Below are 24,306 nucleotides of genomic sequence, written 5' to 3' on the forward strand. Positions count from 1 at the left end.
AGTAATTTTAAAAAACATTTATTAATTTTCAAACTAAAAATAAAAAATTCGAAAAATATAAAAACCTGGAACTTGAAAAAATATGATTCGAAATTATAAAAAAAAATCTTTTAAATTTATTTATTATATTATATATTGAATATAATGATATTTTACTTTTTAACTGAAACGTTTGGTTTTTTTTTTTTGAGAATTTTTGTGAGAAAAACTTGAAAATGTATATTTGAAAGATTTACTTACCCAAAACTCCACTCCTTCACTCTAAATCATAAGATTTAGAAAAATTAATTCTAACGACATAAATGTATATTTGTGACAAAAAAAAACTTTTTTAGTATTATCTAAAGATATTTTCCATATTACCATCACAAAAGACTTTCAACTTGACTTAATTGTTTATGAAGTTAAAAATGTGGCCATAACTATCCATTCACATGTAAGAAATAATGATGTGTTTATTTTATTAATAAAAATAACTAAAATTAATAAAATCTGAAAATAAATAAAAATGAAATGAAAAATTAATTTTAATATTTCTAAAACTAAAAAATTATTCTAATTTATAGAAATATTTCTAAAAATAAAATATAAATAAAAAATTGAATATGATTTTTACATGTATCATTAAAATTTAATCTTTACGAAATTAAAGAATAACTAAATAATTTTGATAAATTGTCTAAAATTTAAGAAAGTTAAAACTTCAATTTCTAAAAAAATAAAGTAAAAATTTTAAACTTATAATACTCAAAAATTAAAATTCAAACCTTAAGAAATTTTTATTTTTTTCCTAAAAATTATTAGTGTATAATTTATTGAAAAATTCAAATTTCACGTGGGTTGATAATTAATAGAGCGTCATTTTAAATTAGGAAACTGATTTGGGCTATATCTGAACTCGGTTATTTTTATTACAAGCCCAACTTTAGTTACAACTTGTGAGGCCCATTAACGAAAGCTCGGTCAGCCCAAAGTCATCTCCAATCTCATCGCCAACCCTCTGATCTCTCTGTCCCTTCCTTAGCCACATAAAATCAACCGTCGTCACCGGAGCTCCGATCTTTGCCATTCGACAATATGTCTGTTTCCGATGATGAAGACGAGTGCTTCGCTCGGTTCCTCGAATCAGAAGTCTCCTCGGTATTTTTTTTCTCAATTATTTTCATTTCAGATTTAGGGTTTAGCTTCTTCATTATCATGTAATAAGATTGTAAATCTGATGTTTTCGTGTAATTCATACTTATTCTTGATTTTATTACATCGAATCTGGGTTTGGGCTGTCTTAATCAATATCAGATACATCTGGTTCATGTTTTTTTCGATTTATGTGTATTTTGAATTGTGATTTACCATCTTTCATTGATGCCTCTGTGTTTTTAATAGGTAGAGGAGGAAGAAAAAACGAAAGAACCTGAACCGAAACGACAACGTCTTGACAAGGACAAAACAAAGGCTGTAGACAAGGATGGAGATCAAAAGGAAGATGGTAATAACAACAAAGATAGAAATGTTGTAAAGAGGATAGAGAGTGGAGTTTTCAGCAAAGTTCCTACAGAGCTTTTTCGTCATATCTTCAAGTTCTTATCCTCTGAGGTATATTCTTGTTCATCTGCATTCTCAGGCTAAAGTTTTGTAATTGTTGTCTTGAGGATTGAGTTTAGTTTAAATTGTTTGAATGTGATTTATCACAGGATCTTCTATCATGCTCTTTAGTGTGTAAATTTCTCAACTTTGCTGCCTCTGATGAATCCTTATGGCGTCGTCTGTAAGCTCTCTTCTCACATTCCTGGATATTCTAGTTCTCAAAATCAATACGTTTTACTCAAAACAAAGCGATACATTTTTGATTTGTAATATCTACAGGTACTGTATCCGGTGGGGTCTAATGCCTTCGACTAGAATGTTACGTGAGTGTGCTTGGAAGAAGCTTTATATCGATGTGAGTTGTTTTGTGTTTGTGACATTGTTGAAGAGTACAGAAATGGTACTGTGAGTTGGTATTAGACGTCTCATTCTTTTCTCTTGTTGGATTTTAGCGTGACGAGAAGGACATGATTGAGCTTGTGAGAAGCTGTCCAACGGATTTTAAAGAGTATTACATTCAAATGCAAGCAGCTAAGCGAAGCCAAGCACCTCTTGCGGCCCAGGTAACATGTGCATCTCATAGTTGTTATATAGTTTGATGATGTATTCTCACGTTCTTGTTCGCAATGCTTTAGATGGTGGATGACCAGATAGTTCTTGATAAAACTGTACTTGACAAAGTATCTCTGTGGAAGAAAAGCAAAGGACTTCCTGATAAGGCCGTAGTTGGCCATGTTTGTTTGGGAACAAAATGTGATTACCATCAGATCGACGACGTTTTCATTTGCCAGGAGACAGGAAATGTTCATGGTATGAAATGAAAACAACGCTGTAAAAAAATGTGAATTTGCTTGTGCTGTTTAAATCTAACCTTTTGTGTGTTATGGTTTTATAAACAGTATGTGATGACAACTGCAAGGAAGTAATATTTTGTCGGGAGAGTGGGAACATGGTGTGTACTATCTCAGGGCTTTGTTCTGAAAGTCTGCTCGTACAAGATGATTCAGACGCAGATGAGGAAGAAGCTGAACAAGAAGCTGAAGTTTTAACAGGAAGAGGCCGTTTTGGTACGTCTCAATATCTCCCTTTCCGCTCCTTTCCGTTTATGCTCGTTTTGGTACTTATATCTCCAACATATAAGTAAACGGTGGTGTTGTATTTTCTTAGGTCGAGCTTTTGAATTTGGATACAACTGCGAGAGTGAGCAGGAGCTAGATCGCTCCTTTGGGTTCTGCTGATAGAAGTCTCAGCCTTTTCGTTCATTTTCGAAATCTTTACCGTCTCTGTGTAATAGAGAGTCTGCATGTGGTGGTCTTCACGGTAAATCAGAAGTAACTCTTGTTTTAGTAGTGTTTATGTTTCTTTGTAATTTATGCAGATCTTTGTCTGTATTCTGTAATTTGCTATATATTCGTCCTTAAAAAGTGTGTACATCTCAGTACTTAAGTTCAATCCTTTTCCAGTAAATGATATTTCGATAATTAGTTCATTGGTTACATAATAATGCGTTAACTAAATTTCTATTATCATTTTAATAGATCGATTTTTGTATATCTAACATTCAAACATGATATATTAACTTAATTTTTTCATTTTAATTTGACTCTTAAGTTCATATAGCATAAGAGACAACACAAGTAGTAAGAGGTCTTATGGCACAAACTCTTCTTAGAATCCTTCGACACAAAACTCTTCTTAGAATTCTCCATCACCATAACTTTCTGTTGTTTCAAATTCGTGTTTTGTTGGAAGTTTGATGGACACGTAAGAGTATATGGAAAAAGATCAGTATATTATTTTGACTAAGTAAAAATTGTGTAATACGTCTCTAATATAAGAGTATACTAGATTTTGATCCGCGCTTTAAAAGCGCGGGTTTATTTTCTTTTATCTTTTTTTAAATTGACAAATATTTAATAAATATCATATTTTCATATATTTATTTTTTTTATAAAAGACTTAAGCTTTTTATCTTTCTTTATCGTGTTTCATTTTAAATGAGTATAGGCATGATCACAATATCCGGACCCGAAGAACCAACCCAAAACCGACCCAAAAATCAGGATCCCAAATCCGATCAGACCCGGGGTAAATATCCGAATGAATTCTAAATTGCTATATCCGAAGAACCGATCCGAACCGAGAACCAAATGAGTACCCGAAGATACCCGAAATGTGAATATATATCTAAAAATATATGTTATAATTATATTTATAATTATTTTAATATTTTAAATTAGTATCATAAGTTAACTATAGTAGTCATTTTAGTACTTTTGAATATTTTTGGATAAAATATGATAGTTTGGATAAAAGTTTACCCAAAAAAACTGTATAGAATGGATATTTTTGGTTACTTTTGGTTACTTTTGAGTAATTTGGATACAAAAATTTGAACCGAATCGGATACTTTGGTTACTCTGAGTATAAATAACCGAACCCGTTTTAGATATTTTGGTTATTTGGTTATTTTTCAGGTTTTTATGCATGTGAACCGAACCCACCCGGACCCGGAAAGATCTGACTCGAACCCGATCTGAAAAAAATAAAAATTGAATCTGATTTGTTAAGCGGTCCAAATGGCCCAAAAGAGATGATGTGGGTAATAGGCTGGATTTAAAAAAAGTGATCCAATATAGATGTGTTATTAATATTACTTGATTGTCCTTAATGAAATATGCAATGTTATTAAAAAAAAAGGTATTTTTAGTAAAAAATCCAATAGGATCCTGCTTTAATAGTATAGACGAAAAACATCAGTATATTATTATGTTTGGGTTCAGTTTTTTATCGTTTGGTGTACGCTTGGTACTTTGGTTATAGTAATGCAGTTTCAGAGTTTTTTTTTAAAGAGCCTCTAATGAATATAACATAAATAAAAAGAATCAACCAATAAAATTAGCCTCTAATGCATATATTAATAAAGAATTTAAATCACTAATAAAATATGGAAAATAAATATCTCAATTAATTTCAAATGTTGAAATTGCTAAAAATTGTATTTTAAAATGTTCAAAGTAGATCTTGTTTTTAGTAGTCTTAATGATTTTTTTTTGTATTTTATGCGGATCTTTGTCTGTGATTTGCTATATATGATACTACGGGTTAATCCGCGCATCGCACATGATTTTATATTTTAAGAGTTTAAAATGATATCTGTTTTTAAATTTATAGAGTTAATTATATACTTTTAAAATCATTATACTTTTAAAATCATTATTTTCATGAGATTTTTGTGTATATAGAATCTGAAAATATTGATAGTCTAAATCGTTACAGTTGACTAAATTGCATAATATCAAAATTGTGATATTTGGTGACATATTTTTTATTATTGTTTAGACAATGTAATTATTTTATTTTTTGTGTCATCTGGGGTGTTATGTCTACTCTTATGTGTTCTTTGTAAGTTTGTTGTGTATTCCATCACTCATCAAGACTTTGCAACTATTTATTTAAATTTCTATTGTTGCAATCAGATTATGATAGTATTTTAATTTAAAATCATTTGTTTTCTTAATTTTCCATAAGTATTTGGACATAATAATCTTACATCTCTTTCTTAAATTACTAAATAAACTTCATCTATTTATATCAGTACCATGTGCTACAATTGTTTTCCATGTTTCTAAGGTTACTGTCATTGTTGTGTTGTCACGTAATTGTTGCTTTTTATTCTAATAAGTTGTTAACTAACATGGTAATCTGGTTATTCTAACCTTACGAAGCGACTTCCAGATAAGTTTCCCGCATTAGTCCACTTATGTTTTGCTTTGTTCCATCCAAAAATGTCCAAATATATGTACCGATCTCAAATCTCCTTTTTGAAATATCATTATGACGTATAGATAAATGCTACTGGCATACAAAGCTTTTGTTGTTGTTATTAGAGATATGTCGGGCCGGAAAATGTGTATCATACGGACCAAGATTGTGAAGCCCGTGAAACCCATGACGACCTTCAAAACTAAAAGAAAAGACTTGAAGAGCAAGTTAACCTCAAGATATTCTTAGCATATTTCCCTTAAAGGTTTAGGAAATTTAACATTATCTGGTGTTAACATTATGTTAATTATGTTAATGTTATCGGTATATATATATGTGTCTTGTATTCTCATATTAAATACAACACAATAATAAATCTATTCTATTATACTTTACATGGTATCAGAGCAGACGATTCTTTGGGATCGAAATTAAAACTTCCGCTTTAAAGCTTTGATGGTGTTCATCGGTGGTGTTGACGATGAAGACGGTGAAGATGATCCAGATGACGATGTTGATTCACGTGAAGTTGATTTTTTAAGTCCACGTGATTTGCTACTTCTTAATACTATTATTAGGTTTTTTTTTGGGTTTAGTACGTTACCTAGCTTTAAATCAAAGGTTTTTTTATATTGGTTTTGGTTGGCTGAGTGCAAGAATTGTCAAAAGTCTCGATGGGTTTATGGGTTTGTGATTTCACATGAGTTGTTTTGTTTTATGAGATTTATTCTATAGTTTAGAATATTTCATAGTGTTGTTTTTTCATAGTTTGAGATTTATTGGTTATAGTTTAACCATTACGGGGGAGTTCTAGTTGAACGCTTAAATTCTTAGGTTAGTTTTTAGTCCGGTTCATGGACTGTCCAAGTTGAGGACGATTATTTCTGGAGCTGCAGTTGCGCTCACGGGATGTATTCCCATTGTCAAGACCAAAGAAGAGCTGAAGTTTTCATCTCCTTGTCTAAAGTTGAAGTCTATTCCCGGAGGAACCTACTGATTTGTTTTCCTCGACATAGTGTCCACGACATACGTGGTCTGCTTTGTGATTGCAGATTTGCGTGTTGCATCCCACGTTTGTCGTGCGGGGGAGTATTAGAGATATGTCGGGCCGGAAGATGTGTATCATACGGACCAAGATTGTGAAGCCCGTGAAACCCATGACGACCTTCAAAACTAAAAGAAAAGACTTGAAGAGCAAGTTAACCTCAAGATATTCTTAGCATATTTCCCTTAAAGGTTTAGGAAATTTAACATTATCTGGTGTTAACATTATGTTAATTATGTTAATGTTATCGGTATATATATATGTGTCTTGTATTCTCATATTAAATACAACACAATAATAAATCTATTCTATTATACTTTACAGTTGTAGAGATGTTATATTCATATACCAGTGTTATTGTTTTGAAAATATTATTTTATGCCTCGAATGTAATTAACTTTCAAGTTGCACCTCGAGAGACAACATGTTATTAAGTTGTTGCATATATGCAATTATGCAATGATTTTAGTTGACCGATCGTCAATGAAGTGTGGGTTGACACGCATGATAGTTTTGTGCGGCCTTTGCAAAAATCAGTGTTAATTCCATAACGTTACAGACGCTTATTCAAGAAAATAGTGATACTTGTGAAATAGTATCTACCTTCTTTAGACTGTTTTTTCAAAGTGGGAGAAATGGTGTTATGATGCCATTTTCTTTTTTTTCTTATGACTGTTTGCAAATTTTAGTAATAGTAATATGCATATTATCTTCATTATTTCATTTATTAGATTTTGTTACTTTTTATTACAATTTTTTTATTATGTATTAGACATTGGTTGTACTTTTGCCATTAGATCTTGTGACCACAAAATAGGAAAGTATACATGTGAGAACTTTTGTGGTGTGAGTATGATAAAATGTGAAAATAATATTATAATTGGATTTTTCTCTTTTGTGTTCTTATGGTTTTTTTCTATTTATTCTTGATGTCTACATTTACATTTTTACTACAGTATATATTTTTACTAAATTTTTTACCAAACTAAACTTATATTATGTATTTTTGTTAAATCACTATTTTTTTTATATCTTGTTATTTTGATTTTCAAACTGATTTGTAAAATCTTTGTTTTGCTTACATATTAATCTTTGTTGTGACTTTCATTTCCTTCGATTTCTGTTAATTTATTTAAGTTCGAATTTGGTGACAAAGAAAAAAGAAAACAATTTCCATTAGATTTACGCTTTTTAGTTGCGGTAGGTTTGATGAAAAAAGTACTTTTATTTTATTTTATTTTTGTTCTTAGAATTTTTTTTCTATTTACTCACAAATTTTATGTTTTCCATAATATTATGTAATTTTCACTAAATTATCAATTATTGACTAAACTTTTCAACAAACTCAAGTTACACTATGTATTTTAATTATTATTGTTTCTTTTTAGTGTTTCCTTTACATGATTCTTTTTAAATCTAGATTTTGATTTTATATTAATTTTGTTACGATTCTCCGTCATTTCCTTTTTATAATATTAACTTTGGTGATCAGAAAAAGGAAAAAGTATTTAATGAGACTAATTATATATATTATTTCACTGATTTTATATATATAATTGTTGACACGAGTTCAATGACATGTGAAAAAAGCAATAGCATAGAAAGTTTTTTCTCATGAACTTGTTGCTATTATATTTTGAGAAATTCCCTTACATAGCTTTTTTTAGTTTTTGTCACAAAATAGCATCACAAAAAATGACCAAAAGAAGTTTTATTGAAGGATAAATATGTATTTATAACCCTTGAATTAACTAATCTAATACTTAGGGTTTAGGGTTAATGGGTGGGGTTATAAGATTGTTGATGTTAAGAGTTTTGAGGCTCGTAAGTCAAATGATAGTAAAATGGAAGTAATATGTCGAACCAGTTCTGAGGGATTTCAAGCACTAAGAATGCAAGCACTTACTTAATCTAAATGCAACCAATGATTTAAAAATGATTTCAGAAACAATAACTAACTATGATGATAAGATAGAACTAAATCGCAGTAAATGAAAGACTTTCTTAAATATGATAAAAGAGAACTCATGGGCATGGGAACATGATTTCGGGTGATTAAGTATCAAACAAAGATGACAAATGATGAATCAAACAAATGACCTTAAGCCTAAACATAAACCTAAGCAAGCTCTATGCCTAGACGAATGCTCACTTGCTAACACATCTCAAACAACAAATCTCTTTGGCTGAATGATATGAAAGCAATCATTAAGAATATGCTTATTAGCTATCCTAACACTCTTAACAACAAATATCTTTGGCAAGATGCATTAAGAGCCTAGCAGAGTTGTCTCAGACATTTCAACAAACACCTTTTGGGTGGGAAATGTCTAGAGATCAACTTTTGAATGATCAGATCAAAAAAGGCTGTAAGAACACTCTACTAGCAAGGCTTGAGATTGATCTACACTAAAAACATCCTTGATCTAACCTAATCACCCTAATCTCCCTAACCCATGAATTCAAAAGAGAACTACTCACTAATCTTCATGAGAAACCTTAAACCCATACTGGATTTCAGATTAAACATGTAGATGAACACATGGAATCAATAAGAAATCAATAACAAGAGAACAATGAATCCAAAAGATGAACTTTCCAAGAGTATTTTGTGGTTTTCTCTTCAACAAAAGATAATCTGCCCAAAAGTGGCTACAATAGGTCTTAAACTTAGGTTTTTCAGAGTGCCAAAACGACATAAGTAATTTCAAATAGGTCCTTGAATTAAAAAGAAATCGCAAATAAGAAATACGCAGCGACCTCCGCAGGTCGCTCCAGCACGTCGCTCTGGCCTTGGGAGCGACCTCGGATGGTCGCTGCGAGGGGTCGCTCCGGAGGCATTTTCTTCGTCTTCGAGCCGTGTAAAGCCGAGCGACTTGGAGTGGTCGCTCCAGCTTTGGTAGTCAAGGTCGCTCCGGCTGGAGCGAGGTCTCATAGCGACCTCTGCAGGTCGCTCCAGACTCCTCTCGTCCAATCATCCTCCTTTTCACATCTTTTGAGCTCCAAATGCATCCCAATGTCTCCAAAAGCTCCATAAGATGCTCCAATACCTAATAAAGACTCATGTATGCAAAATGCGACCTAAACATGGCTAGAATCTAACCTACATGATGAAAATGCATGAAAAGAAATGGATGAAACAATGCAATTATGCAAGATATCAATTGTGTTCAAATTTTTAAAAATAAAAAATAAATATTAAAAATTTCAAAACAAAAATGTGCTATTTTAGTCATTTTCTTTTTAAGGGTTATTTTTTCTGATAAAAACTTAAAAATTGCTATTTGAGAGAATTGCACTATACTAAATGGTTATCATAATTTTCCAATAAAAGACTGATCACTAAATGGTAATCATAATTTTTTAGAACCATCTTATTGAACATCCATATGATTTAATTTTAGTAGAAAATTATATGAATAATAGTCAATACACATTCATCATGAAAAATAATCTTTGAAGATATTTCTTAATAAATAAAACAATGAAAAATTTCTAACAGTTTTATTTAAATGATTATAAATGATTAAGATTTATAAAAGAATAGTTATAAAAAAGAGTTATAAAAATGATTATAAATTATTATCTTATGCACAAAATCTACTAAATTTTTTCAATCAATTATATCAAATTTTTAACCATACTTCAAATGTTTTTTTAACTTTCAGTAAATTATTTTGGTACTCACATAATTTATGACAGTTAAAGATAAATAAAATATAAATGATTATGTTATTTACACAAAATCTACTACTTAATTCTTTTTGTAAAGAGTGTCATTTTAAAATATTTTGCGTAAATTAAAAATTAAAAATATATTAAAATACATTCATATAATACATAATTATTCATAAAATATATATTGGTTATTTGAAAGGATAAAAACAAATTAAATATAACAAATACACTGTAAATGTAGAATAACATTTCTTTGAAACAAAAAATACTAGAAAAACACTCTTTATAAAAGATAAGGAGTAAAAAACAACTGTAATCAATTATATCAAATTTTATACCATATCTCAAATATCCTTACAAAATTTCATCTAAAAAGAAATATAAATGAAAATTAGTTTCTTTAATATAAAGAATATTTAATAGCTTTGTCAGAAAATAAATATTTTATCTTTCTCAAAAAAAACTATATATTTTTCATGTATACTCATATCAACTTCAGTATCTATCACATATTATAGTTAATTCGGAAAAATATTATAAGAGTTTATAGTTTTTTTATGTAAATAAATATTAAATAACATTAGTAGAATATTAATTTTGTTATATCTAGTATCTAATAAAAATATTTACTATTGGTCCAAATCTACAGTGCTTTTAAAAATCTGAATATTATATTATCATATACAAAAAAAGTTATATAAATTTTTGAAAATTAAAGAAAAGTCATTCAGATACGAATATGTTTCTCATAAATAAATAATAATTATACATTCACTATAAGTTACTGATAAGTACAAAGTAAAATTAAATAATATACACATAAATTAAATGTTTAGGTCATTCAAATATCTTATAACTATGGAATATAATTTTAAAATAATCTCAATATTATTTATATGCATATAGCAATTTATACAATAATAATAAAATAATACATATTATATTTACAAATACAGTGTTATATTTTTTTATTTTTTTGACATATACAGTGTTATATTTTTATAACCAATATAAACAATATAGAGGAAGTTTCACATGCACCAAACGCAGATAGACACAAGCACATCAATATATTAGATATTAAAACGACAAAAATGGTAATAAATCTAGAGAACATGTTTATATACAGACATATACAGCAAAGCACTTGACTCACAAACGCCAAAGCTGAAAAATTGGGAAGAGAGATGGAAAACGGCAAGTCCTCCTCCGACAAGTCTTCACTTAAACCGATCCGTTGCAAAGGTTAGTTAAGAGGAAAGGTACTCTATCTATAAGTTTCTTTCACTGACTAGCGTTGACTTTTGTGTTTCTATGGCAGCGGCGGTTAGTAGGAAGGCCGGAGAGCCGTTGGTGATGGAAGAAATCCTGGTTGCGCCGCCGCAGTCTTACGAGGTTCGGATCCGAATCATTTGTACAGCTCTATGTCACAGTGACATCACCTTCTGGAAACTCCAAGTATACTCTTTCTTCTTCTCTTCTACGGTTCATTATTTTTAACTATATTTCTCTTTTAACATCTATTATGTATATTACCATTTACATGAAAAATTATTCAAAATCATCGATAAACGATAGATATCGGAAATGGAAAAATGAATTTACATGATGTTTTTTCTTGATAAAATGTTTCAGTATTTAACGATTTTAGGTAGATCCAAAATTATTACTTTAACGTATGTTTTTTTTTTGAAACATTGTACTTTAGCGTATGTATCAGACTCTTTTTCAAAAAAAAAAACGTATGTATCAGACTCAAGTATTGACCCAATATTGATAGTATTTTAATTTTTTTGAGTAAAATATAATCGGATTAATATATTGTGGTCGTTGATACTTTACAATCAGAGTTATAACTTTTTGTCATTGGCTGTTTACGCAGGTTCCTCCAGCCTGCTTTCCCAGGATTCTAGGCCACGAAGCGATAGGGTTAGTCTATGTCCATCCAAATTTTATCATGTTCTAAACCTTTTAAAATATGTTACTGACCGAAAACTTTTTAAACTTTTTCAAAAAAAAAAGAAAACTTTTTAATATCTTATTGAGTTAATACTGCATAAACACATATTTTATGAGCGCTAGATTTCAAGCTTTTACAGAAGCAAACAAACAAATATAAAAAATATATTCGGTCTTTTCCCAGAAAAAAATTTAGGTCAACTTCTCTTCCAAAATAAAAATTAATATATCACAAAAAGCAAAAAGAAAAATCTCCATGTCAATAAAATACGGTGCTTCATTTCAAGTCTCACAAGAGAGGTTACAACAAGTGGCTTTTGGACTTTTAGGGACTAGGGTGCTAACGTTAAGAAACTTTCGTTGACTGCGATAAAGATGTATACAGACATCTATCATCGCTATTCAATTAACACAAACAAAGACTGAGTAGTATTTTATAAAAAAAAATATAATGGTATGGATAGCCAATCATATATGTTTTCGTGCATGTTATCTAGCAAAAATAGACAGAAGTTTTTGAAAAAAATCATTGAGACCACTAGATAACAAACCCAATCAAACCAACTACATTTTTTAACAGATACGTTCATAATATTCACCAACTTGAGCCGATCTTCCTTAACATCGTACTACCTAGACTTCAACTTCAACCCCAATTACTCCTGTATATTTATGGATTCTATTTCCCAGTTTCTCATTTAATGTTTAAAGACAATAGTCAGTCAAAAGCACAAAACAATAAGCTTGATAAGCACGTTACGAGTAAGAACCAGAAATTAACCATGTTACGCTTCCCTTAGAGACTTACGTATTGTTTAGATCACAGCTCCTAAATCATCATATTTACACACAGAACATTAGCCGAAGAAAAACAAGAAGTGTGACGGCAAGGGCTCTATGGATACAAAATTGACACGGTTTTTAATCAAAGATTTAATGACAAAAAAATATGATTACCTAAACTACCTGAACCAATTGTTGCTAAGTTTTTTTTTTTTTTTTGCAAAGTTATGCTTCGAAAGGGTCTTAAAAACATCAAGTTTTCTTTCAAAAAAAAACATCAAGTTTTTGTTTAAAAAATTTATCTTGACGAAGTGAAGTTTGAATAACAGAGTTGTGGAGAGTGTGGGTGAAAACGTTACCGAAGTAGTAGAAGGAGACACTGTACTGCCGACATTTATGCCGGACTGCGGTGACTGTGTTGACTGCAAATCTCCAAAGAGCAACTTATGCAGCAGTTTTCCCTTCAAGGTCTCACCATGGATGCCAAGATACGAAAACTCCAGTAGATTCACTGACCTGAATGGCAACACTCTGTTCCATTTCTTAAATGTCTCGAGTTTCAGCGAATACACTGTTCTTGATGTCGCTAACGTCGTTAAGATCGATTCTTCTATTCCTCCAAGCCGTGCTTGTCTCCTCAGCTGCGGAGTCTCCACTGGTAAGTCAAAAAAATTGTAAATAAAGATTTGGCACTTGTTTGATTTCTAATGAATTTTTTATTTAGGCGTTGGTGCTGCTTGGAAGACTGCCCAAGTTGAACAAGGATCAACTGTTGTGATTTTTGGACTTGGTTCTATCGGTCTAGCGGTAGAGTAGCAATTTTCAGTAAAAGTTATTTTAATATATAGGTGCTGAGTTTGGTTAAGGTTTGTGCAATTTTAGGTTGCTGAGGGTGCAAGACTTTGTGGTGCCTCTCGAATCATTGGTGTCGATATAAATCCTGCAAAATTCGAAGTTGGTTAGTGAGATTTTTTTCTAGTCCATAGCTTATCTTGCAAAAAAAAATCATTATCTCATAATTTGTTTTGTATAGTAAACTAATCATAAATTGCTATAAATCATCATAACTTTGTAGGCCAAAAATTTGGAGTAACTGAGTTTGTAAACTCGAAGACATGCGAAAACAAGCCTGTGAGCGAGGTACTGACACTTTGCAACTTGCAAGTTGCGTCAATGGAAATGGATAAACATCTAAATACTCTATGATTGATTTATATCTTTGTGTTTAGGTGATCAATGAGATGACTGGTGGGGGAGCAGATTATTGTTTCGAGTGTGTTGGAAGCAGTTCTTTGGTTCAAGATGCTTATGCTTGCTGCAGAAAGGTACGATCGCAGCACTGATATACGCCTAGAAACAAATTATAATGTTCAGAGTTTTGATTTTTTTATTGAATCAACGTTCAGGGATGGGGAAAGACGATAACTTTAGGAGTGGACAGGCCAGGTTCACAAATTTGTTTAAACTCGTCTGATGTTCTTCACAACGGGAAGACTCTAATGGGCTCGTTGTTCGGTGGTTTAAAGGCTAAATCACACATTCCTATTCTTCTTAAACGCTACATGAGCAAGGAGCTTGAGTTGGATAAATTTGTGACACACGAGATGAAATTTGAGGACATCAATGATGCTTTCCAGCTACTCCTTGACGGGAAATGCATCAGGTGTGTGTTGTGGATGGGCTAATGGCGTATGACCTATATATTTTCTATGTTTTCCTATATTTCATTTATGTTACATGTTCAAGTTTTTTCTTATCCTGGTTTGTTATAAAACAAAGTTCAAAAAATAAATATAGGCAAAGGCTATAAAGCAAGTTAAAATTTAATGCTTTATAGTTTTGCCTAAAAATTATATATTTGCGTACAAATTAGGGACTAATGTTAGTTTGTTATCATCACCCCCATGTGGCTATTGTTAGTTTGTTACAAAAATAAGAAAATAGTAATTAATTTCGTGTAGATTCGATCCTTTTGGCATTTTTCCATTAAAGTGCAACTAAAAAGGCATTCTATTCTCCCTACGTATGTATGTTCGTAGAATCACGGATCCATTACGCGTTCTCGCAACGCTAGTATAGTACGTAACAATATTATTCTTATCTATCTCTCTTCGACCCCTATATTTTAGTATATTTCACAAAACCCCCCTATAAGTACTGAAAAACGCTCGAATTGAAAATCAACTGTTCAGTTAGCCATTCATTTCACTTTAATTTTTCAATATATTTTCTAAATATTCAATAGTAACATCAGCACGTGTCGTTATTCTTGTTGAAAATCTGTAACTTATAATTATTTATAAAGAATAATTGTCAGATTATGATTCATCCTCAAATTACGAGGACTAAATATGAAATATACCTTCTTTAGCAACCTTGCCGCGTAAGGAAAATTTGTACGTGTGTAAAGCAAACTCATCAATATATATCTTCAAACACCTTCGTTATATTTTCTATCTTCCAATTCAGTTTCAACATTTCTCGCTATTCGTCTCGGGTAAAAAACCTCTCATCTCTTTCCAGTTTTAATTCTACTTATTGATTACTCTGATGTATCTGTTTGATCCCATGAAAAAACTTGACGTTAATGCTTGAATTTATGCAATTTGATTGGAAATACTTACGTTGATCTCTAAGCTAATCAATGATTCGTTACATTCCTGGTTTAGCTCGTTACTTGAATCTTGTTTTTCGGCGTGATCGCCTGCTGAAAGATTGAAGTTCATGCTTGGTTTGTGCAAGTTAAATTGGGTTGGATCATGTTGATGTTTTGGCCTAAAACAAGTGGTGTTTATTGTCTTTTTGTGTAGGTTTTGTTTGTTGACTGAGAAAACATGGGAGGTGACAAAGACAGAGGGTTTCATGGGTATCCACCTGCTGGATACCCGGCCGGTACTGGGGGTTATCCACCAGCTGGATACCCACCACATCAAGGTTATCCTCCACCACCTGGTGCCTACCCTCCAGCTCATGGTTATGGAGGTTATCCTCCTGCACCTGCTCATGCTGGTTATCCTGCTCATCACTCAGGTACTGTATAGTCTGTATTGCCTCATGTAACTACCTTTCTCGCCCTCCCCTATAGCTTGGCAGTATCTTAAATGTTGTAAATGTCTTCTTGTTAAGAAGTTTAAAAGTAATTGAAGTTGTCTATAGGTTGCTGCCAAAACTGGAATTTAGTATCATATATATTGTAGATTTTAACTCGAAAAGATGTTGAAAATGAGAGTTTTGTATATATTTTCGTTACGATAAACTAAGATTTAGTGTCATATCTGGTGTTAGATGTTATTTTAGAAAGAAAGTGAAACAAAGGATTTGCTGATATTATATTTATTTTTATTTTTGCTGATATTGTATTTATTTTTATTTTCGTTACGATAAACTAAGATTTAGTGTCATATCTGGTATTAGATGTTATTTTAGAAAGAAAGTGAAACAAAGGATTTGCTGATATTGTATTTATTGTATTGTTTTGGTAAATATAGCTTTGTAGATTCTATTACGCTTACTTCATTGTAATTTGCCTTTACTTGTTTCAGGACACGCAGGAGGAATCGGGGGTATGATTGCTGGTGCTGCAGCAGCCTATGGAGCTCACCACATAGCTCATAGCTCTCACAGTCCTTACGGACACGCTGCATATGGTCACGGATATGGCCATGGTCATGGCTATGGTTATGGTCATGGTCATGGTAAGTTCAAGCATCACGGAGGCAAGTTTAAACGTGGGCATGGGATGTTTGGAGGAGGTAAGTTCAAGAAGTGGAAGTGATGTGAAATTCCCCTTTGATATGTCTCTCTGGACTGACCAGATGTTTAAAATAAATCACAAACATATATATAAGTTAACTTTCGTCGTCTAGAGATCGCTGGTTCGAATTGGAATAACTCAAGACTTAATAAAGAATATGGTACTATATGGAGGTGTCCTATCAAGCTATCGATGGCTTAATAATGACATATTCTGTTTTTAAATATTTTTTATATTGTGTTCTTGCTTATATTGGTTTTGACTTTACTTAAGCTATAGTAGAAGTCATGAGTATAGTCAGATGACCTATATAATAGTTGTTTATGACTTCTTAATCAGTATGGGTGTATTCATATGAATTTCGATACGTAGATAATTTGGGTGATTTTATACAGAAAATCGTTATAATTTATTACTAATTCTTTGAAAGTATATTACTTATGAAACCAAACCATGAAATTTGATTTTTAATGTACTTTTACTAGACGATTAAACTCCTAGAAATCATTAAAAATAAAACAATGTCTATGAATTTTCAACAGTGATGAATTTGATGCCACTTCTAATTGCTAGTTCAATCACTTTACACTTTAAAAGACATTTATAACTTGTATTACCAGCAATACCAAATTTTGGGGAAATTCTCAAAATTTCTAGTTAAATATCGAAGATTAGTTATTTTAACATAACAATTTAAAATATGAGAAATTGTCAAAAATACAATTTTCATATTACCACTTTTCATGTTTAAACTAACCACTTTTACCACCATTTTTAGTGAAGGGTTTAGATTTGAAGGTTTATGATTTAGGATTTAAATTTGATGTTTTAGGGTTTACGGTATATAGTTTAGGGTTTAGAGTTGAGAATTTAGGGTTTATAGTTGAGGTTTTAGGGTTTATAGTTTAGGGTATAAAGTTGAGGGTTTAGGGTTGAGAGTTGAGGATTTAGGGTATAGGGTTTAGAATTGGGGGTTTAGGATTTAGAGTTTGAGATTAGAATTTTAAAAAGCATATAAAAACATGGATATAATAGAGAAATTGCCAAAAATACAATTTCCATAGTACCACTTTTCATGTTTACACTAACCACTTTTACCACCATTTTTAATAAATGATTTTAGATTTGAAGGTTTAGGATTTAGAGTTTAGATTTGATGTTTTAGGGTTTATGATATATAGTTTAGGGTTTAGAGTTGAAGATTTAGGGTTTATAGTTGAGGTTTTAGGGTTTAGGGTTTATGGTATTGAATTTAGGGCATAAAATTTAGGGTTTAGAGTTTAGAGTTGAAGATTTAGGGTTTAGAGTTGAGGATTTAGGGTTTAGGGTTTAGAATTGGGGTTTTAGGATTTAGAGTTTAGGGTTAGAATTTTGAAAAGCATATTAAAACGAAGATATAAGAATTTTTAATCTTTTAGTAAATAAGGTATTTTTGAAAATATGTCATTATTGGTGGTAAAAGTGAATAATGGTGGTATTTTTGAAAATTTCCCATAATAATTTTTATTTTTAACATTTTAATAAATAAGATATTTTTGAAAATGTGTCTTTAATAGTGATAAAGATGAATAGTGGTACTTTCAAAATAGTATTTTTGAAAATTCTCCTTAAAATATTTGATTGAAGAAGGATGAATAACTACTGGTTTTATGCACTGCACTATACAAAAATGCTGTTTTGGGGGGGGGGGGGGAGGCGTGGTGGTTAAGTTCACGATGTCATTTTTGTTTCGGATCACAACAACAGATTCAAGCATATGGTTTTTTTCCCCTCAAAGATCGTTCACTCATTATGCAACTGGAATACAATACATTAGTAGATAAGTTAGACAATTTAGTTCAAAGATAAAAGTCGATTTTGTAGAAAGGTTTTAGAATTGATCTTCAGTTCTTCTGCCACTAAAAAAACAAGAATAGGGTGAAAATAATCTATCATGAAAAGAAGAAATTGTATAGTTAGCTCTTCTTGAAGGAGGATGTTAACGTACGAATTATAGCACAAACGTAAAATATAGAGTATATTAGAGAATATTTTTACAAATATGTGTTATATACTAATATTTTTTTTTTGCTAAACAAATTTTTTTTTAATAGAAAATACAATATACTAATATTTTTATAAAGCGAAATTATAAGTTTCTTTTTATACAAAATCCCAACAATATCAAGATCCTTCTTGATTTGTTGTCCCTAGCTTCACATGTTTTAGGATCGAATACAAGATCTTTAGAACCACTCTTCTTAACCTTTAATGTTATTTACTCGCTTACAAGCTTAATGAACTTCACTCTTATGCCCTTTAGGTTGATCACTACTATTTATCCCTGTTCTAAAACGCGCCGCCTAGGACCGTAAAGTCGCCGGAAAAAACGTTATCCGGCCACCAACCGTGGCGAATTGAAGAAATCCGGTGAAAAAATCGGATCTCTAAAAAAATGTTAACTTATTACTCTTTTCGGGCTATGAATCCATAAATATACATAAGATCTATAAAGCTTGCATGAAAACAGAAAAAAAAACGAAGAAATTCGATCTATAACTCATCAAAATGGAAGAGCCGTCGAGTTGGTAGTTGCAGAAAACCTAAAATGTAAAGAGGAAGATGACATGTAAATGTCGGAATTACCCTTCATTTAAGTTGAACATTAAAAATTAATACAATTTTGCCTCTTACCCGCCTCGAACCCGGGTTGTACTCATAGCAAAAGGCGTCGCAACCACCACACCATGTAGACTTCGTTGTATGTCATCACAAATATATAATATATAACCAAAATAACTCGCCGATTAGTTTCCGCAAAATCCCCGATTTTTTCATTAGGCGCTAGGCAGTACCCGAACGTACGCGTAACGTCTAGCGAATTTCCGAACAGGGCTATTTATATAGCTTGGCACGTGCTCACAGCCTCACCCTGATTCTTTGTAGTTTCCTCACACCTCTTTCATGACTCAACAGGCCATGTGCCTTTGTTCCCTCTCTTGCCACCTCCTCATTCCACATCAGCATTCTTCTTCTAGAAGAGCTTGCCCACCCAATATCAACTCCGCACTCAACTCTCTTCAGCCTTTTATCCTCGTTCATGGGCCAACGCCTTGATAAACCCACAGCAGTAGCATCACTCCAGTGTCGTATGTAAGCAAGCATACGTTACAATACCGCGCCGTTGGAAATCGACTTTATCCTCCAAAAAAAAATACGAAGAAGTAGATGTTTATTTTAGGTGCATTAAAGGTTGAAATTAGTTGTTTATAGTGGTTAATGTATCGATGATAATAGCAATGTTGTAAATAAAAAGGAAGATAAAAATGATTGAATAAAACAAGCATTTTCGGTAAAAAATAATGATATTTTGTAAATAATCTGAATTTTTGGGGGTGAATACAACAAATATAAGTTCAAAAAAATTATGGGTTAGTTTTGCATTTGACTTTTGTTTTTAGTCTGAACTTCTATGATGAATAGAGCAGATAAAATTTCAAAAAATCATTATTTAGTTTTGCATTTGAACTTCTGATTGGTGTATTGATGATAATGTCAATATTTTAAATAAAAGAAGAATATGAAGATGATTGAGTAAAACAAGCATTTCGAAAAAAAATAATGATATTTTCGTAAATAATCTGAACTTCTGGATGAATAGAACAAATAAAAATTTTAAAAAATCATGGATTAGTTTTGCATTTGAGTTTTTGTTTTTAGTCATTTTAGCAAAACCTCAAAAATAAAATTATCACTATATGTTAAACTTTTATATCTACAACCCTATATTAGTTTTTTGAAACTAAAAACAATATATTATCTGAAAATTCAAGTATTTGTTTTATAAAGTAATGAATTACTTTAGTAACAAATAATTCAATTAGTCATACAATCTTCCTGACTCAAAAGTAGTTATGTAATTTTTCAAATTTCCCTTGAAAAATATATGATTTTGAAAATAAATATTTCCAACTTAAAATGATAACATTTCAAATTTTATAAAAGATAAAATAATAGAATACAAAGTAAGAAAAATAAATCATTAAAAAAATAAAAGTAATATAATATTTTAACATCTTAATTTTATAAAATAACTTGAAAAATTATTCGCTACTCAATCCATTCGATCCTAAGGTTTGTTTCATCCTTGATATATTCACCAACCCAAAGTTGTGAAACTTTTCTTTCTCAAATTGCTACTAGTGTTCATTTTATAGACCTTTTTGTTCTCTTCATCCTTATTTCATGCATTTGGTAACCGTTTCCGAAGGCAACTTCAGCCACAATCAGGCCATGGTGCATATCTCGCTGCACAAACCAACTACAGCGGCGGCTATTGTAACAATAACAACCGCAGCTACTACCCAAACTTGGACTACGGTTACTGTGGTGGCAGAGGCCAAAGAAGAAACACACATTTCTGATCCGAAGTTCTGTCTTCCTAAAAATGGCTTTGTTGGTCACTCGTACTTCTAGCACTCTGTTTCGGAGTTCAGTTATTTCGGGTAAAGAACATCTTTATGGTAACCAATATCTCAAGATTTGTAGGCATTATCAGATTGGCAAGTTCGAAGTTCCTTGCTTAAGCCTCAGGAGAGAATGTTGGTTCTCCATGTAGAGAAACACAAAAGTAACATGAACCTTTTGGTATATGCAAACCATTAAATATAGATAAATACTTCATATGCTTTGTTATTTAATATTCTAATGTACATATAAACATAAAGCAAATTTATAACACTTACAAGTTAAGAATTTCTCTTTTTATATATAACGAAAAAAGCACATTAGGCACTATATTAGAAGATTCCTTAAATTCTATGATGACTACAAGCTTTATACAATTATGTAAGTTACTTGCATAACCCATCTTCGCCTTTACACCAAGGGAAAGAAAGATACCAAGGCTTTCCCCACCAATTAGTGTTAAGTTCCTATATCCTCTTTCATATCTCTTACCAAAAAGCCAAGAACTTGGTCCCAGCCTTGATGCTCTCTGATTAAATCCTTAACCAGAAACCCCAGTCCGAGAGCCACATATAATAATGCCCAGATTGTCATCTACCCATGCTACAAGCCCTTTCATTTGGTGTGCAGGCATCATATGTGCCATCATCTCTATTGCTGTGATAATTGGTGGCATTGTAATCTTCGTTGGTTACATGGTCATTCACCCGCGAGTTCCCATCATTAGTGTTGAGTATGCTCACCTCGACCTCTTAAAGTAACCGGTTTCCACAACTCTTCCTCCCTTTCTTTTTTTTTCTTGAATTAATCTTGAGCATTAGCGATCAGGTTTTTGTATTCTTTGCTTTTACTGAACCAGGTATGATATAGTTGGAGTCTTGCAGACGCAGTTAACGATTGTGATCCGTGCAGAGAACGATAATGCTAGGGCTCCTGCGTTGTTTGATGAAACCAATTTTAAGCTAAGCTATGAAGGTAAAATAATTGCGTATTTAAAACAGCACGAGTTTGAAGTTGCTAAAGAGAAATCAGTATCTTCTCATTACGTGGTCCAGTCATCCCCAATTCCATTGAGTCAATCAATGATGGAAGCCATAGACTACGCGGTTAAACAAGATGTGATTGTTTTCGAACTCAAAGGTGGGTCAAAGGCTCGATGGCGAGTCGGGCCAGTAGGATCGGTCAAGTTCGAATGTAACCTTAGCTGTGAGCTTAGGTTTAGACCGTCCGATCACAATCACCTCCCATCTCATTGCACTTCTTCTCATAAGCATTAGGGACTCTTTGTCTCATTTGATTTTTCTTTTTAAATTTAGGTAATTAGTTTTTACAAATAATATATGGGGCCGGTTTTTTTGTTTTCTAAAAATAAATGTAATAGTTGTTTCATAATATTACTAAATGAACATTCTTGCCCCATCTTCCAAAAATGTAGAACATAAAAGAAAAATCATGATATTCTAGTTTTCTTGTCACGAAGGAAGCTTATTTTTCATCCTACAACACAAAGTGACTTTATCGAAACTTTATATTCTTTTAGCCGTGGAAAGCATAACCACTTGCGTCACGGCACCTCACCTACTAACCACTTTTGGGGGGGACGTAAATTGTACTATGTATTTTACATGAAATTAGGAGTTTTTATTGTATCCTGGACTTTAGAAAACGCTGGACTTGACGAAGTTTTGGACCTGGACCAGAGCCAGATGCTAAGGTTTGGCATGATCACCGTAAGACTGCGTTGGTCATTTACCCAAAAAAAGAGTTGTTTTTGGTGGAAATAACCTGAAGTAATTTCTTTGAATATGCATATTTTGTCATGATTAACTTTTTCACAGGATTTTTTTAACTTAACGTAATATAGGAGGATAATACAAAGAAAAAAAAAGATTCAAACCTAAATAAACCAATAAACATAGTTCAAACACCCGTTCCACGTGAGTAACGTGAGGGTCGCGTAATAATAGTACTTACTTTTTCTTTTCACTCAAATCAAATCTAGTTAAGATCTCGGGAAAACACGACTGTGCGAAAGAAGAGAAGACTTTTCCAAGAAGACACGCGTCTATACATGAATGGTCTGTTATTCCCATTAAATACACAACAAAGGAGGCTAATGTATCCACGATATTTAGATAGAGAGATCAAATATTTTCCAGATATGGTAACTGTTCTCTCTCTCTCTTTCTTCTTTCTAACTTTTCCATTGAGAGAGGGAAGAGAACGTCCGAGGAGGATGACCAAATATGTTACGGCGGCCTCTGATTCGCTTGGTGCAGGTCGGGAACTGATTGGCTGACACAGCCACGTGGCTTTTCATGGTTGGCTTGTGAGCAGGGATCGGATCCCGCCTTGTATCAAGTGAATCCGAGTCCGACGTGAAAGATAAAGTCTTAAAGACTTTCAGATCTCATCAAATATCCTCCTCTATCGTGCTTTATTCTTCTTTTTTTTCAATCTTTCAATTAGTTTCGAAGCGTGAGGATTAATGGCTATGTTCTTGATATTTCAGGATCTAAGGGTTTCTTAGCTATAGATCTTGTATTTGAATTCTTCATAGGTCATTGAGTTAGATTTTTGTGATACCCACTCGATTTATAGATGTGTTGATTCTGAATCTTGAAGCTTTATGGTTAGGTTAATGGGGGGTGTGTTGAGAAATTTCAGGGTTTATGCTGCTTCTATATTGGTGATGATGGGATTTAGTGTTACAGGTTAGTTCCTTCTATTGAATCTCTGAGTTTACATTTGGTCATCTGAATTTAATTTTCAGGTTTTTGTTTTGTTCAGAAACCATCGAAATTGAATCTCGTTGGGTAAGATTCAGGTTCATGATGGTGTAGAGTTTTTTTTTATGTTTCCAAATAGGATTCTTTAGTAAGTTTTGAAGGATTTTCTAATAGAAACTGAAGCTGATTTCCATTTTATCAGGTTTATTCGAATAATATTTAATGGTTTCCTTTTTGGATATTGTTTTTGTGTCATTTTTGTTTGGTGTAAATAATATAGAAACAAAATAATGGACAGAAGCATATATTAACGTGTCTATATTGGTTATTGTGAATGATTATGATTGTTGCTAATGTATGCCGAGAGAATCTGTTTTGGTGAATGACATGACATAATAATAAAGCTGGATTGAATTTGAACCAGACGTGGAGATGGTGTAGTTTGCACTCTAAATACTTTATTTGAACAGTTGAGATAATATGGGTTTATTATTGTCTATCTGATTTTTTCTTCCTTTTTTTGTCACTGAAAAATATAGCTAAACGCTTGGTTTCATATATGT

The 24,306-nt window shown here is 31.9% G+C and overlaps 4 protein-coding genes across 4 annotated transcripts; all 4 read left to right on the plus strand.

Moving 5' to 3' along the window:
• The first annotated feature begins 987 nt into the window (after positions 1 to 987).
• Positions 988 to 3,073, plus strand: LOC108849297 (F-box protein SKIP31). Its single transcript, XM_018622847.2, has 8 exons — positions 988 to 1,140; positions 1,384 to 1,593; positions 1,692 to 1,765; positions 1,864 to 1,939; positions 2,037 to 2,147; positions 2,220 to 2,394; positions 2,484 to 2,651; positions 2,752 to 3,073. Exons 1-8 carry the CDS (start codon positions 1,078 to 1,080, stop codon positions 2,820 to 2,822), a joined length of 948 nt encoding a protein of 315 aa, XP_018478349.1. The 5' UTR covers positions 988 to 1,077; the 3' UTR covers positions 2,823 to 3,073.
• An 8,084-nt stretch (positions 3,074 to 11,157) lies between these two features.
• LOC108848761 (alcohol dehydrogenase-like 7) lies at positions 11,158 to 14,671 on the plus strand. Its single transcript, XM_018622196.2, has 9 exons — positions 11,158 to 11,317; positions 11,394 to 11,530; positions 11,955 to 12,001; positions 13,144 to 13,472; positions 13,539 to 13,621; positions 13,697 to 13,772; positions 13,890 to 13,954; positions 14,044 to 14,139; positions 14,221 to 14,671. The coding sequence occupies exons 1-9, from the start codon at positions 11,260 to 11,262 to the stop codon at positions 14,497 to 14,499; spliced, it is 1,170 nt and encodes a 389-aa protein (XP_018477698.1). The 5' UTR covers positions 11,158 to 11,259; the 3' UTR covers positions 14,500 to 14,671.
• Positions 14,672 to 15,155: 484 nt separating this feature from the next.
• LOC108848823 (uncharacterized) lies at positions 15,156 to 24,046 on the plus strand. Its single transcript, XM_018622268.2, has 4 exons — positions 15,156 to 15,311; positions 15,625 to 15,844; positions 16,357 to 21,771; positions 21,874 to 24,046. Exons 3-4 carry the CDS (start codon positions 21,593 to 21,595, stop codon positions 22,289 to 22,291), a joined length of 597 nt encoding a protein of 198 aa, XP_018477770.2. The 5' UTR covers positions 15,156 to 15,311; positions 15,625 to 15,844; positions 16,357 to 21,592; the 3' UTR covers positions 22,292 to 24,046.
• LOC130494241 (glycine-rich protein A3-like) lies at positions 15,649 to 16,589 on the plus strand. The gene is made up of 2 exons (XM_057008008.1): positions 15,649 to 15,844; positions 16,357 to 16,589. Exons 1-2 carry the CDS (start codon positions 15,649 to 15,651, stop codon positions 16,587 to 16,589), a joined length of 429 nt encoding a protein of 142 aa, XP_056863988.1.
• Positions 24,047 to 24,306: the final 260 nt, after the last annotated feature.

Source organism: Raphanus sativus, chromosome 4 (assembly GCF_000801105.2).
Source record: "Raphanus sativus cultivar WK10039 chromosome 4, ASM80110v3, whole genome shotgun sequence".
Taxonomy (NCBI): domain Eukaryota; kingdom Viridiplantae; phylum Streptophyta; class Magnoliopsida; order Brassicales; family Brassicaceae; genus Raphanus; species Raphanus sativus.